General features: G+C 36.5%; 1 protein-coding gene across 5 annotated transcripts in view; it reads left to right on the top strand.

The window, feature by feature from the left end:
- The window catches only part of LOC123879004 (protein artichoke), a 137,315-nt gene that overhangs the window by 114,674 nt on the left and 6,737 nt on the right, over nucleotides 1–15,904 (top strand). For 3 of the 5 annotated variants that reach the window (XM_045926498.1, XM_045926474.1, XM_045926491.1), the window contains 8 exons: nucleotides 2,367–2,453; nucleotides 5,498–5,681; nucleotides 6,624–6,792; nucleotides 7,330–7,439; nucleotides 9,301–9,413; nucleotides 11,759–11,895; nucleotides 12,309–12,461; nucleotides 13,362–13,542. In XM_045926498.1, coding sequence (XP_045782454.1) covers nucleotides 5,508–5,681; nucleotides 6,624–6,792; nucleotides 7,330–7,439; nucleotides 9,301–9,413; nucleotides 11,759–11,895; nucleotides 12,309–12,461; nucleotides 13,362–13,542 — 1,037 coding nt within the window. In that variant the 5' untranslated portion in view covers nucleotides 2,367–2,453; nucleotides 5,498–5,507. Of the gene's footprint in view, nucleotides 1–1,022; nucleotides 1,488–2,366; nucleotides 2,454–5,497; nucleotides 5,682–6,623; nucleotides 6,793–7,329; nucleotides 7,440–9,300; nucleotides 9,414–11,758; nucleotides 11,896–12,308; nucleotides 12,462–13,361; nucleotides 13,543–15,904 lie in introns of those variants that run through there. The other 2 variants (XM_045926482.1, XM_045926465.1) reach the window with 2 other exon arrangements.

Genomic DNA, 15,904 nt, shown 5'->3' with positions numbered 1-15,904 from the left:
CAGATACACACGTCAAACTTATAACACTCCTCTTTTTGGGTCGGGAGGTAAAAATATGTAGGTACATATTTTAGGTTTCCGTGCCCGAAAAGTGCCAATGGGACCCTGTTACTAAGCCTCCGCTGTCCGCCTATCTGTCTGTCAGCGGGCTGTATCTCGCGAACCGTAATAGTTAGAGCGTCGAAATTTTCCACAGATTGTGTAGGTCTATTGCCACTATAACAAAAAATAAAAAAGATAAATCAAAATGCCACCATGTAATTTTTTTAAAGTAGCTACATACTTAGCGTTACATCTTGTACGAAACGCTTCATCTGCGAACCCGATTCGCACTTGAGTGGTTTTTTGTTTATCTACATTACCATTATTATCATTTTCATTGGAGTTTTTACAAAACTTGTAAATTGCTTGAAAAAATGTTTTCATTCTATGCTCTATTGTGTCCAGTAATGGGGTTTCATTGCAAATAATAATGCGGCGGGTTTGCAGCTCCTGTCAGCGACTCACAAGTAAACGTACTTACTGAATTTCATTTCTTGAGTATGATGATTAGGTATGGTATAAGTGGGAACTGCCCACGGCTTTGCTCTCGTGGAAATTTCGGAAAATCCGGCGTTATTCTAAAGGGAATCTTTATCTTTAATGCAAAATTACAGATTTCTAGTTCCTAGAGTTTTAATTGGTTCTTGCTAAGTGATTCAGTGTGTAAGAACTTTTCGTTTTATTGAGTGATATCACAGAATGTAATGATTAGAAGTGATTTAATTTCCGGGTTTGATGGCCACGGCTAGGTACTAACTACGAAGCATACGAAAAGAACTAGGTTTGCACTGTTGTAATCAGGCCATAAGTCCCCCAATTATTACGCCGCTGATGTTTCTAACATGATTATCAATAATCTAATAATACAATCCTAAACCAGGGTTCACCGACTCTCCCAGTCACTCGTAAGCCGTAAACCGGCAGTTCGTCACAAAATGAGATTACTCGCACAATGACTCGGGGACGGAGATGGGCTATCAAATGATAATGGATGATCCGAAGGGGCCTGGGCAGTCGCTGTCAATCTGCGAAACAGTCACGTAACCAACCATCATATAAATATCTTTACAAACTGAAAGTGCGTCGAACACCTCCAAATATACGTTTATCGAGTAAAGATATTGTATTTTAAACGGAGTTAATAAATTTTTGCGTAGTTTTTACTGTAAACTTTGCCCCCTTTAAATATCAATCAGTGGTGATAAAATTATGACGATGTTGCGAGTGGTTGAGCGTCCGAGAAAGAACTGTATAAGAATTTCATCATAGACATGGTTATGTGCAGTGTTTTTTGTGGTTTCATGTAACTTTGCGTGATTTCGTGCAACTTTTTGTGATTTTTATGAAACTTTTTGTGACTGTTCAACCTTTTGAGGATATGCTTCATAGTGGATCGTAAAACAAGATACCAGAGTGTTAAGTTCACAAGTAATTTGTTCAAGTAGGTATGTACACGTACTTTATATACAAGGGACTTTGCATTTCTTGTGTACTTTGCATCAATACTTTGAAGTTTCCAAGACTGATCTAACTTTTGGTAGGTATATACCTACAAATACAGAGTGATTTTCGTAGATTTTTCTTTACTTTGGTTACCAGACTGACCCAACAAGCTTACTTGCTCTAATCCGCAATCTAAAGAGAAAACCTGTGTAAATTGTATCATGCGACGTGTTCTATGGTTTGCTTTTTCTTGGGGATTAAAGCGAAGTATGCTTCGTGTTCCATAGAGCTATTTCTGAAAATCCTTTCTTAGTAGGTAGGGTCTTCGAAGATAGAGCGGTTTGAACTTTACACATCAATTAATTAAAAAAACGTAAGCGTGGGTGAGTTGTGTAGTTAGGTATTTGTAAGAGTTCAACGGGAATTATGTTGCTATAATTAAATATAATAAAAAAATTAAATATAGTAAATATTTAGGTAATTGTTTATGATTAGCAGCCTGGGCACTTGGCCGGCATGGTGGATTATGACCAAAACCGTGCGACCATGAGACCCGTGCCTAGTGGGCAGGCGCTGGATTGATGATGATTATGATCCAATGGACCTCATTTAGCTTAGAAACCACTACTTAAGAATGTGCATGAAGCTCTTCTTTAGAAAGTAGACCTGAACTAACTAATAAATTTCAAATATTCTTCGCTAGCGAAGCCGGGGCGGCTGAGATCAATAAATCTGAAAAAAAATGAACGAATTTTTCTATATAAAGTAGCATTAATAGTACCTACCCGATCATCCACCTATCTGATCCAGCCACTTTTTGTACCGTCACGATTGGTGTATATTTTTTTTAAATTAAATAACACGGGGTATTCTTGTTCCAGGGTGGCCAGAGGATGCCTAAGAACATGACCTAGTGCCTCATGAGCGCGGCACTCCCCTACTCGCCGACCTGACGAATACAGAATCACGTGAGTACAGCTTGGCGTCTATTATATTAGGAAGGCGAATCGAATTGCCTCATATGGTTTTATCGTTAGGTCACAATAAAACCGTGTTATGCGCAAACAACATGGCGTGCAATTGATTGCAATTACACCAAATAAGACGTGATGATGAAGCCTAAGATGGAACCCGGCTGCATAGATGCCTATTCACTTATTTTTTGTACGTCCCAATACTGTAGCTGACGGAGAAAACGGAAGCCGGAAGGGCATTCCGTGTTCTAGCAGTGCACTGTGTGTGTATGTATGCATGTATGTATGTATGTGTGTATGTATGTATGTAAGTATCATGAGACATGCTCAATAGTACAATCTATTGTCATAAAAGCCACACGTGTCTGCATTTCAACTCAATCGGATAAGTAAAAGTAGCCGAAAAATCATTTACCAATTATGATGGAATGAAAACTTACAAAAAAGTCAAACTAATAATTTTTCGGAGTAATGTTCATTTTAAGAAATTAATAAATATCACTTGCTTCAACGGTGAAGGAAAACATCACAAGGAAACCCGTGAAAATATTCCCAAAGGTGTGTGAAGTCAGCCAATCCGCACTTGGCCAACATGGTAAACTAGGCCAAACCATTTTCATTATGACAGGGGAGTCTCATTCTGAGAGAGAGTAGTGACTTGGCAATGGGTTGATGATGATGATGATTAGGATGATGTACTTCTTCCTGGATAATATAAGAGGTAGAGCAAATAATATAAACACACACTGTAGTCTGTAATGAATATAAATCGTAACGCCACAGGAGCCTTGAACCGCTTCGTGATTTACCCACTCGTGCTTCCGACCTTCGCCAAAACGGAAGGCTGTATCGCACAACTATAATTATTTATAATAGTTTCTAGCGGTTATACGCGAATTTATCCACGTGGCGTTTTAGTTTTAGGGTTTCGTATCCAAAGGGGCCAACGGGATTACTAAGACTCCACTGTCCGTCAATCTGTCTGTCCATCCGTCCATCCATCTGTCTGTCTGTCCATACGTCCGTCTGTCAGTGGCTGTACCTCGTGAATCGTAATAGGTAGAGTTGAAGTTTTCCCAGAACGTATTTCTATTGCCGCTATAACAACAAATAACAAAAATTTCAAAATGTTGCCATGAAAACGAAAAATTGGTAAAAAGGTTATTTCTTGAATGGTGGTATGGAACCCTTTGTGTGCGAGTCCAACTTGCACTTGGCCGTTTTTTTTTTAATACCAAGTGAGCAAATGTAAAAGAAAAGCTCGTTAAGATTGCTATCTAGGGCAAATTACTTTTGGAGAAATGTTTTGAAGGAAAGCTTTACGAGCAACAAAGTAAAGAATGAATGGAATTAATTTAATTTTATGTACCTATATAATACAATATTTATTTGTATAAGAGCCAGCACGTGCCAGACCTTCGTTATTTTATAAAAGGTGAAAGTTTCTCTGCGTATTGTCCCCAACACAGTTAGGAACGATCAGCGACTATGAATTTTGAATCATGGTGGCTTTGGGAGTATTTGAACTGTGCTGCGGTATAGTTGTACATAGCTGTAAGTCAAAATTCAGAAAGCGAGTGACTCGGCTCACTGTTAGTGACTTTGACTCTTCAATAAAGAATTCATCGACTACATTCTATATCGATAAATCTTCAAAAGTTGAAATAAGAATTTGAAAGCTCCCATTGTAACATGTAGTTCAAAATATGATCAATTGCCAGCTTTATAACTGTATACCTACTCGAAAGAATAATTTTAATTTTTCAATCGTTTCTCAGCCAAATATTATTAATCTAATTCATATTTTACTTTGTTTTATCTCATCACCTTCATCATAATTATCATCATCATCATCACCATATAAATATCATGCAAGTTAGGTAACTCTGACAAGTAAGAGGTCGGTGCCGAGGATTGAAGCCTGGAATAGGAGGCAGACGTCCAAACTACTGGGCTATCACCACTTTCTTTATTTTATATCTAATCCAAGTAAATTAATGGTTTTGTATTGCTATTTGCAAGAATAGATCAAAGGGAACCTCCGAGATGACACGAAATCCAATTCCGTGTTAATTAGTTTTGACAATTGACGCTGTTTAATTATGTCTTACAATTCAATTTGGCCTAAACTCCGTTATTGGTAGGTAGGCGGTTTGATTAAAATCATGTTGCTCTGTTTTGACCTATGGTTTTGACGATCTTTTGCGTAATGGGTTGCTACTAATTTTTTTGAAGTGAATACTTCTTCAGTACCGTCATGATTTAAAATTTGAGCCGACACTAAAAAGAGACTTTTGAACTCGATGAAACGAAAACCTGGCACTAAAAAGTGACTTTGAAACTCGATTAAACGAAAACCCGACACTAAAAAGATACAAATAAAACCACACTGGGATTTAGTCCCTTTGTAAATCTCGCAGGTAGATAAAACCAGTCTGCCTGATCAAGTTAAGGAAAAACAAATTATGTACTTAGTTAGGTTGTACGTTTCTACATAAATTATATTAGACGTTTTTTAACGGGCCTTTCACATCCAAGATTACCTTGCAATTTGTAAGCCACGAAAGTAAAATTGAATTTTCGCCAGGAAAATTATGAATGAAAAGATAATACACTTGTTTCGTAGAGAAACTTTGTGAAACCCTCGGGTGGAGCAGGTTAATCTTTTGCCGAGATATTTCAAAATTGCACCGTTAATAAGAGTTTTATTTTAACATTAAAACGCAAAGTATTTTTTTAATATATACTCGTATAATAGCGAGCAAATGAGCAGGCGGGTCACCTGGTGTTAAGTGATTACCGCCGCCCATGAACATTTGTAGCACCAGAGGTACTGCCGATGTGTTGGGCCGGCCTTTAAGGAATTTGTTGGTCCCTTGAATAACCCTATGTTTTTATCTAGTGGGAATACCCCCAATGGGAGAATTTTTTTCCACTAATGGCCTAATACAAAAAATACCAAATGACTAAATTATTCGTTAAGCGTGCAATATAATGATTACCTAACTGATATTTTAATATATTGTGTATTTGTGTAGGTACAACAAGATGGTGCCACGTTGGTTATTGGCCTGCTGCGTGGTGCTGCTCGCGAGGCCGGCGCACCCGCAGGGCGCGCAGCAGTGCCCTCCGCAAAACACCATCACCCCCTGCAGCTGTACCGTCAAGAAGAACGGCCTCGACATCCTCTGCGAGTTCACCGAACAGCAGCATATACAGAAAGTAGGCATTGAGTTTCCCTCCGACCCAATCAGCTTATTTTCAACTAATTATAGAGGATGTTACGCTAAGAATGTGTAGAAGTTTTAGAGATAATCTGCAGGCCAAGAACTTCTGTGATTTATAGAAGAAGAAAAATAGCATTTTTGTCAAAGTAAAAAATATAAATTGTGAAACTGGTAAAGTTTCGGAGCCCTAACCGGAGAATCTATAAGGATTATTTTAATTTTAGTACTCACAATTATTAAATGCCTGCCACTTAGAAATTAAATAAAAAGCTGGCAATATGCCTTACTATTTTAAAAATTAATTAAAAAAAGAAATACGCATTTTATCTGAAAAAACGTAAAACAACTCAAAAACGGGCCTCTTTTGCCCATAGGTGTTTAGAAGTCATTTTATGATAGCATACGTACCGTAACGTTTTACGGGATTTTAGGTATATATATCATACATAAGGTTTAAAATATATTAAAAAATTAATTCCCCGCTTCAAATTGGCTGTTTTACGGCTTAATTGACTCTACTAATTAATTCACTCCAGTTGGCCTCCTAGCAACAAATCATTAAACGTCGAATGAGTGAAATATCGATTTATCAAAGTATCTCATCAGACAAATTCATAATTTTATATAATTTCCAACAAATTCAAACCATTTTTAAAAAACCGGCCAAGTGTGAGTCAGACTCGGGCACCGTACTCGGATATTTTTTCCGGTTTTCAAATATATTCCTGTACTTGTGCTATAAGACCTACCTACGTGCCAAATTTCATGATTCTAGATCAACGGGAAGTACACCGTTAGGTTTCTTGACAGACACGACGGACGGACGGACGGGCGGACGGACAGACAGACAGACAACAAAGTGATCCCATAAGGGTTCAGTTTTTCCTTTTGAGGTACGGAACCCTAAAAATGCCCTAATACCTTTATCTTGTTACAGGCTATGAACACCCTCCGATCTAAGCCCATGATCATATTCTATCTGAAGCTACGACATAACAATCTAGCAAAATTGCCTTCGTACATATTCCTGAGTTTGGACATCCGCCATCTTACCGTACACAACAGTAGCTTGGCAGTTATAGAGGATTCTTCACTTAGTTCTATCGGTGAGAAATTAAAAGCTTTACCTAAGTATCTACGTCACAAAATATGGGTTAGGGCATTTGCATCTTTTAGCTGTAGTTCTTACAAACAGTTTGGGTCAATCAAAAAAGCTCATTTAAGATAGGTATGACACTAAGTTCATAATAAAAAAAAGCACTAAGAGATCATAATTATTAAAGGTCCTCCAACCTTGAGGTTATTGTGGACAAGCCTTCTGCAGTTTCAGGATTGCAAGTTGGGACCCGGAGTTCAGTTATAAGAGTTCACCAAGGTATGCGGAGTGGAGAGATTTTGTGTTCAGTCGACCAATCAAAATTTTAAAATAGGACGTGATTTTTTTTACATCATCTATTAAGAATCTGATTGGTCGACTGAATACATCTCCTCTCCGCTCCGCTTGAGTGGAAACCGGGCTTCAATGCTGTGTTGTCATGGGAACGAAATATAGATCCACAGGTCTATAAGCCCCGGTTCGAAAAATCCTTACCAATATAAATAAATCAGTTAAAATACTTGTTAAATCATTTTCACCTTTTTAGGTAACAAGCTGACTCAACTAGACGTGTCTCAAAACAACCTGGCGACGATCCCGACTTCGTCCTTCACGCATCTTAATCACCTGCTTATACTGAACATGAATCACAATAAGGTACGATACCTAGAACTAAACAAGAACGATAAACTGAGAATTACGGCCGTAGCAACGCCGTTTTAGCGACAAAACATCTCTGAACTCCGTCGGGACGCTTTATTATTTTTAAAGATGTCATAATTAAAAAAAATACAGCTGCTTTACCAAAAACAAATAAAAATGCAAGAAAATTCATATTTGAAAATGGTGCCATACAGCCACAATATTTAATTATTATCCCAAAAAAATAAGATAAAAGTTATTTGATAAAAAAATCGGCCCTAAAGACGGTTATTCGATCCAAAAAATGGATTCACTTTATCTCTGCATTCTATAATTTTTACTGTCCAAACGATTTGTAATAACTGCCTAAAATATCTATATGGGTTAATAACGTAAAAGTGACCTCCAGAATTCGTGATGAGACGATGTGACAGGTTATCGATTTTGTTTCATAGGCAAAGTAAAATATTACACATGCCATACCTAAAGAACATGCTCGCTATTATGTTTCTGTAAAATGCGACCCTCCTACACCTTTATTTCAATTTTCAAGCACATAAATTACTTATTACATCGATAAAAGCTTGAGAATTCTCGATCGCAAGTTTTCACGTTAAACATTTCTCTTATGTGGGTTTATTTTCCTGGCAGTCTTTGAAGATTAACGTGGAAAAGGTTCAGGTGTCAAGGGGCGTCGGTGACGGAAGAAACTTTCTTCAACTAAAAGTCGCAAAGCAATAAAAATTTAGAGCACACAAAAAGTTGGGAATTTACTTTTAAAAGATTTGTTTTTATTTTCTTTACATGAAGTTAGTTTTCTTTTTTGTGAATTTCTGCTTCTGCTTAGCTTTTACTTTTGAAATGTGTTTGTATATTAATGGGCTGAGTTCCAAACTTATCATGACATAGGTCTCTTCCATCGCAATCTTCAATTTAAAACATAGAATAAATACCTCAACGGTCAGACAGAGGACTGAAACTCGACAGGTTGTGTGCTCAAACCCAACTCATTGGACTTCTGTTGTACTACGCTTGGAACTAGGTCTAAGCTTAGTTGAACGGAAAAGGGATATGTTAGTCATATTTAAAAACATGCCTAAGGTTTAACAAAAAAAACAGTACTAGTACTGTTTTAGTAGTATCAGACACAGTGGATAGCAATCACAACCATTTGGCTGACATTCTCTGCTGGTTAAAATGCATAGTTTAACATAAACAAGAATAACATGAAATCAGCTAATAAAAACAATCGCGTTATACCTACGCAATGTTATTACTATCACAACTTTAGCGCTAGACCTACACATAAATAACAAAGCTTGAGAGGGGTCTCTCTGTCACTCGCTCCATACAAACGTAGTTCCAATTTCATTTGAATATTAAGCAACCAAAGTCCATGAAATTTTGCAGACATATTTCAGAAACTAATATCTGTGTCTGTGGTGTTTTAGATTTTTCTAAAAATATGTAGTTTTAAAATTACAGGGGCTCAAATATTTGTATGTAAATTTTTAAGACCGCGTAACTTTGAAACCGAATATTTTAACAGAAATCTGGAAAAGCACAGACATAGATAGTAGTTTCTAGTCTAGAATATGTCTGCAAAATTTCATGGACTTTGGTTGCTTAATATTCAAATGAAATTGGAACTACGTTTGTATGAAGCGAGTGATGGAGAGACCCCTCTTAACACAAATCGTTTGTTAAGGGTTGACACTGCAAAGCCACAGCGCTTCCATTAATCGCCTTCTAAACAAAAACAAATAAGAATTTCCCTGTCGTAATAAAAGAGTTCTTATCCCCAACATTATTTCGGAAAATATTTGCTAAGCAGCTTAAGAGAATTAAGTTTCTAAAAGCGGTATTTTGTTTATAGGTAACGGCGATACACAACAGGGCTTTTCTCGGTCTGGACACTTTGGAGATTCTAACTTTGTACGAAAATAGAATATCGGTCGTAGACGGCGAAGCTTTTAAGGGCCTGGAAAAGTAAGTGATATAATATTTTTAATTGAGTTTGCGACTGAGCGGAAAGTTTCCCGGAGTTTATTGATTAAGGCGATTGAGAATATTTTCAGTTAAGTTGGGGTGGAAATATTTTTCTCGACTCAACTTCACAAAATATACTGGCTGTTTCGTTCATAAAACTGTACTAATTTCTAATATGGGAATGATTTAACTGATTACAAATAACATGATTGTGTGATTATATTTAAAGTAGATACTAGAAATACTTATACCGTTGATTTTCTTTGGGTTTGTGGTGTAAATAGCTCTTTACACAGAAGTAGGTACGATCTACTTAATCGTTATTCAGAGGCTGCAGTATCTAAAGTGAAAATGGCGAAAATAATTGCCAATCTTCATTAAACTTCAGCACAAGACGAAGACAAAGTACACTTACCAAGAGCTCATCTTGAATTCTTAATTATATTATCTTTTCTTTTTTACAACTTTGGGATATACTTAATGGACTAAAAGCCCATAGAAAATTTTAAGTAGGTGCTGATTAAATTCTTAAAGGTATTATAAGTTCTACGTTACCTACAACTATGTATGGTTAAATATGTACTTAGCTGGAAAATAGAAATATAAAGATTTTTTATTCAAATAAAATTGTACTATAACTAGTTGTGGATGGATTTGCGAAATCAACTTTAGAGCAATTATTTTGTTGCTGTGGTCTCATAATTGTAAAGTTCTAGGTTCGATTCTCGGTAGGGTAAGAATTTCTAAATTGGCTCCAGTTTGGCCTGATGCGAGGTCTCATAGCCCGTGTTGCAAGCTATTAAGGCTTACGATAAGAAGCCGAACAAAAGCCGTTTATGGGTATGGGTTTAATTAAAACTACCATACTCAGTTCTTCTACCATCCTTCCATCCACCATCTTAGACGGCATCATCACTTACCACTAGATGAAATCGCAGCCAAACGCTGTTAAGTATTTCATTGTCATCGAAGAAAAAAGTGAGGGTTGTAATACTTACAGAGTCCATCGAAATAGCTGACAGATCCACAATAAAACCAGCAGGCAGATCTACAGGTAGAACCATCACACTAACTTTAGCCTTTAAAGTTCCTCCTCAATAAAAGTTCTGCGGCCTGAAGACTTTTATGGCCGTTATAGATCATTGCCACAACTTCTTATCAAACAAACAAAATCTCATTCATATCTTAAAATATTGTTGAAGACACAGAAGCCAGCTATTCTATTAAATCACCACAGCTCTCAAAATTTCGCTAGAGTTATTACTGTCTATATTTCATGAAACGAGCTATATTTCTATTATTTCCTTCCTGTCCTGTTTTGTCACTGCCGGAAAGTTAGAAATAAATTATTATTCTGGGTAACTCTGAGTGTACCTACATTTATTACGGAACCGGGTGAAGGGTCGCCTTAATTTATCGACTCTGGTTAAATGATGTACCTAATTATTTAACTCTTTAATGTCAAATGGTCCCTATTAAAAACAAAATATCTATTTGATTTGATTTGATACCCAATAATTTACTACTCAAGACAAATACTGTTTAGGTATAGTAATATTATACTCGCTGATTCACCTTGTTTCACACAGGTTGAGTCTTCTCTACTATCTCTAACATTAAAGCTCTTCAGAGCTTGGTTAATTTCCAAAAACATTAATTCCCTCTCCACTCCATCAGTCTATCGACCTCTGTCTTTGCGAACTTCCGATCAGTAACGTTTTAGGGGGTCTTATTTCATTCACCTATTGTGCAGTACGTAATAGGTGTATGAAATAAGTAGGTATACACACATATTTAAATACATGCTCTGTGAAAACATTCGTTTAATATTTCTGACCATTGAATTCGTTTCAAATCAGGGGGCACGGCAGTGCCCCCGCCAAGACCAGCCAAACGGCGGCCGGGGCGCTACGTATCATTATTAGTCTCTAAAAGATATAATACAGTTCATGATTGTAACTAATGCGCCAGCAACCATCGAAACAGCCACATTATATTTATAATTCCTTTCGTTCGAAGATTAACGGACTGCTTTCATACTTATACACGATATTATAAATATCATAGACAGCTGTACGTTTATATTACGTGGCGAACAGGGCGTAAAAAATTCGTGCTCGATGATAGTAAGACTGAAGACAGAACAAAATGCTTGAGATTAGAAGAGATACCGCTCTCCCTACAAAAATTTGACCAAAGTGCGATAGTTTCTCAGGATAGTTTTTAGTCTTCACTTTAGATATATGAAACGTATCTAAGTCTTTCTTTATTACATAATATACAATATAATTTCTTTTACAGTTATTTTATTGCAGAGAAAAATTATATCATCCAATGTTTTTCAGAAAACTAAAGCGCTTGAACCTCGGTGGGAACGAGTTAACAGCAGTGCCACAAAAGGCTCTTGCTTTGCTCGAGAATTTGAAGAAGCTTGAGATGCAGGAAAACCGCATTTCCACTATTACCGAGGGGGATTTTGCTGGTATGCCCTAATTTCTTATTAATTACCTACCACTACTTTTTATACTTACTTTATATGTTGCTGAATATTTTATCTCTGTTGAAACCACAACAATAATGACAATTGAGAATGATTACAAGTAGGTAATGTAGCTACAATTGAGGAAAAGGTTCTAAAAGACAGAAATTGATCTGAAAAATCTAGAACTGAATTTTATAGGGGACGGTAGGTAAACAACTGAGTCAATTACTCAGATGATTTGATCAAATCATAAGAAATCGTAAAATATTAAGTTTTATTGTAACATTTTTACTAAAAAAACGAAAAGAAACGCTTATAATAATAATATTTTATAATATTTTTGATACCTACCTATCAGGAACCAGGAACATATATGTTTTGTTTTAAAAAAAAATTTTGTGTTACGCTCTTAGGTTTAAGGAACTTGGATTCCTTGGGACTGGCGCACAATCAGTTACGAGAGGTACCAGCTAATGTGTTCTCTCACTTGATATTCCTCAACTCTCTGGAACTCGAAGGCAACCAAATTCAACGGATCGATGAGAAAGCCTTTGCTGGATTAGAAGGTAATACCAATATTGCCACAAAAATTAAGTTAATAAGTATTTGTAATGCATTTATAAATATGAGAAGTCTAAGTCATTTATTCAACATAGATAACATTTAAGAAATTCCATATTCTCTTGTGTTTCGTCAAAACGGGGCTAAAATATGGGGTTTTATTATAACATTAATTAGCAAACAGTATTTAAGAGGCGAATAAACAAATTACTCAAAAGAAAATGTGGAAGTTAGTATAAAAACACATTTTGTTACAAAATTTTATAAAATCTTTGGAAATCAGTAACTACCGACAGGCTGCGTCCCTGAGCATAATCGGTGTGATAATTTTTTAGATTGCATCGAAAATGCATCGCAAAAGCCAGGAGAAAGCTTTGTCGCACTAATTGTGATTGGTCTGCTGATATAACATACTGTTATTTGCCAGGCGATTTGTTTATTGAGGTCGTTGTCAGAGTGAACTGGAGTGAGGGAACTCTCGGTTCTATCCTGAATCAACGATATGGCAATCATTAAGCTAGGAGTGACGGCAAATCAAAGAAAAATAGGCGTTTCTGGTTTCATAGGCTACCTAGCATCAAATTTAACCGTTGAGCCTCAATAGCTCAACGGTTATAGGAGTGGACTGAAATCCGAAAGGCCAACGGTTCAAACCCCACCCGTTGCACTATTGTCGTACGCACTCCTAGCACAAGCTTTACGCTTAGTTGTAGGGGAAAGGGGAATGTTAGTCATAATTCAAACGGATAATATTCTTTTAAAAAAATAAAATAAAATAAATAAATAAATAAATGTAACTTGTAGGTAATATTTGACGCCTGCCAGTGATGTCAAAGCGTCGACGTTTTGTTACAAGTTCCCCTGTCGTGAAGTGTGCCGTAGTTGAGATGTTTTATTATTTTCAGAAAACCTGCAGTATCTTCGACTCGGTGATAATCGTCTTCACGAAATACCTTCAGAGGCACTGCGTCCATTGCATCGTTTACGTCATTTGGATCTTCGTTCCAATAACATCACCTACATAAGCGAGGATGCTTTCACGGGCTACGGAGATTCAATCACATTTCTGAATATGCAAAAGAACATGTAAGTACCATGCTTTTTTTCTTCAGGCTCTGTTTAAATCTACCTTTTTAGGGTTTCGTACCCAAAGCACAAAGGGTGTATGTTACTAGGCCTCCGCTGTCCGTTCGTCCGTCAGTCCGTCTCGTCGGCCCGTCCGTCCGTCTGTCGCTGTCAGCGTGCTGTATCTCGTGAACCAATAGGTAGAGAGTTAAAATTTTCACAGAATATGTATTTCTATTGTCGCTATAACAAAAAAAAAGATTCCGACGAATTGAGAAACTCCTCCTTTTTGAAATCGGTTAAAAATAGTAAATATTTCCAAGTAGCTGACATGAAAATTTTAAAAATTAAAAAGTGTTATTTCTTGGACCATGGTTTGGAACCCTTCGATCGTACTCGCACTTGACCGATTTTTACTTTGTCACTCTACTTACGTGTGGTTTTCCATTGGTTGATAAGCCGCTTACATCGGCACCGGCGCTAGCTAAATAATGAAGCAAAACTGTATGAAATTATAAGACCTTATACTTAAGTTTTTCTTTGCTGGCAATTCTGAGGTCTCCGCATTTCATAATTTTATTTTCTTCATCTATTGTGTTGCCTTGAAATTGAAGCACATTGTACGCGCGTTGCGACTTTGTATTGATTTCAATTGTACGGTGGCGCACACATACAACGCGTAATTTGAAGACAGCTAGCCGAGTCTCTTGCGTCAAAAATCTAAAAAAAAAACTACCAAAACATGTTTGGAAACATTTCTTCCATATATCATATTAAAAGCTAGCTGATGTCAGTGACTTTACCGCGTGGATTTAGGTTTTTTAAAATTCCGTGGAAACTCTTTGATTTTACCGGATAAAAGTAACTTATTTCATTCTCCAGGTCTTTAACTATACCCATGTAAAAGACGTAGCTGACCTGTTGCTCAGTTGCGACGTGATTGACGGACAAATCAACAAACCAACATACTTTTGTATTTATAATAACTAATAAGTATAGGTAGTGATTCTGTACTTTCTTCCGTAGCACTGTGAGTTTTTTCATCATTAGGTACTTTTGACCAAAATTAAATAGCAACATTACGTACTTATGATATAAAATTGGATGCAAAAAGCAAAGTTCTTATTTTTGTTCGCGCAAGTTCTACAACAGAAGTTGTATCTTCCTAGTTGTTTATTATTGATTTTTAACCCCCGACCCAAAAAGAGGGGTGTTATAAGTTTGACGTGTGTATCTGTGTATCTGTGTGTCTGTGTATCTGTGTATCTGTGTATCTGTCTGTGGCATCGTAGCGCCTAAACGAATGAACCGATTTTAATTTAGTTTTTTTTGTTTGAAAGGTGGCTTGATCGAGAGTGTTCTTAGCTATAATCTAAAAAAATTGGTTCAGCCGTTTAAGAGTTATCAGCTCTTTTCTAGTTTTCTTGTAGAAAAGAAGGTTATATAACCGTTAGGTTCATAATATTATGTCAATAGACAAATGTCAAACTGTCAAGATGGACGTTGCCTAAATACACTTCATCCAAGCTAAATACATAATTATTATTTATTTGAAAATGATGTTTTGGAAAACTCAAATACTTTGGATCGTCGGGGGTGCTATAAATTTTTAATTTACACTTGTATATTATCACCGCCGCGTTGCGCCGCGCCGTTTAAATGGCAATAACTATTAAACCTTCTAAGTAAGTTTTAGGAAGTCGTAAAAGATCCTAAAACTCGTTACTAAGAAAACTTATCTATAGGTATAATATTTATGTCTTAGAAAAGTTTAGGAAATTGTTATAATGAAGTGCTTATTCAAAGTTCTCAAAATACCATAAATGCTTATATTTCTTTACGACTTTACTTTGAAGTCAGACCGTATTTTGTGAGAACAAAAGTTCCGGTAGAGTACCGTACTAGTAGAAGTTTAGTAATTTATTGAAGCGATAAGAATTGCTCCTTGTGTCTCAGTGAAAAGAACTTCCTTCAGAACGCATTTGCGTCATACTTTTTGCACTACTTAGTGACACTAGCGCTTGGAAAATTACTGCATACGTCGTTAGGTATGAAACGTATGTCTTTAGACACTAACTAGTCGCTTGTTCTATTCGTCTGGTTTGATCTTTTAGCAAGGAAGAGTTCTGTGAAAGTTTTATGAATACGTAATCATTTACTTGTAAAGCTTCGTCCACTTGTCTTGTTTTCTTAAAAGACATCGCTTCTTATCAATAAGACCGCCTGTTATACATATGAAAATTGATGTACAATTTAAATATACAATAAAAAAATCTTGTCTTACTGAAAAACCCATCAACACTCAGCCCAAATCCTTGAACCTAGAATGCTGAAATTTTGCACGGAGGTTCTCTTTACGGCACGGAGGTTTTTTTCTATCTAG

The sequence above is a fragment of the Maniola jurtina genome, chromosome 3 (genome assembly GCF_905333055.1).
Source record: "Maniola jurtina chromosome 3, ilManJurt1.1, whole genome shotgun sequence".
In the NCBI taxonomy this organism is placed as follows: domain Eukaryota; kingdom Metazoa; phylum Arthropoda; class Insecta; order Lepidoptera; family Nymphalidae; genus Maniola; species Maniola jurtina.
This window is presented reverse-complemented; position numbering and strand designations above follow the sequence as displayed.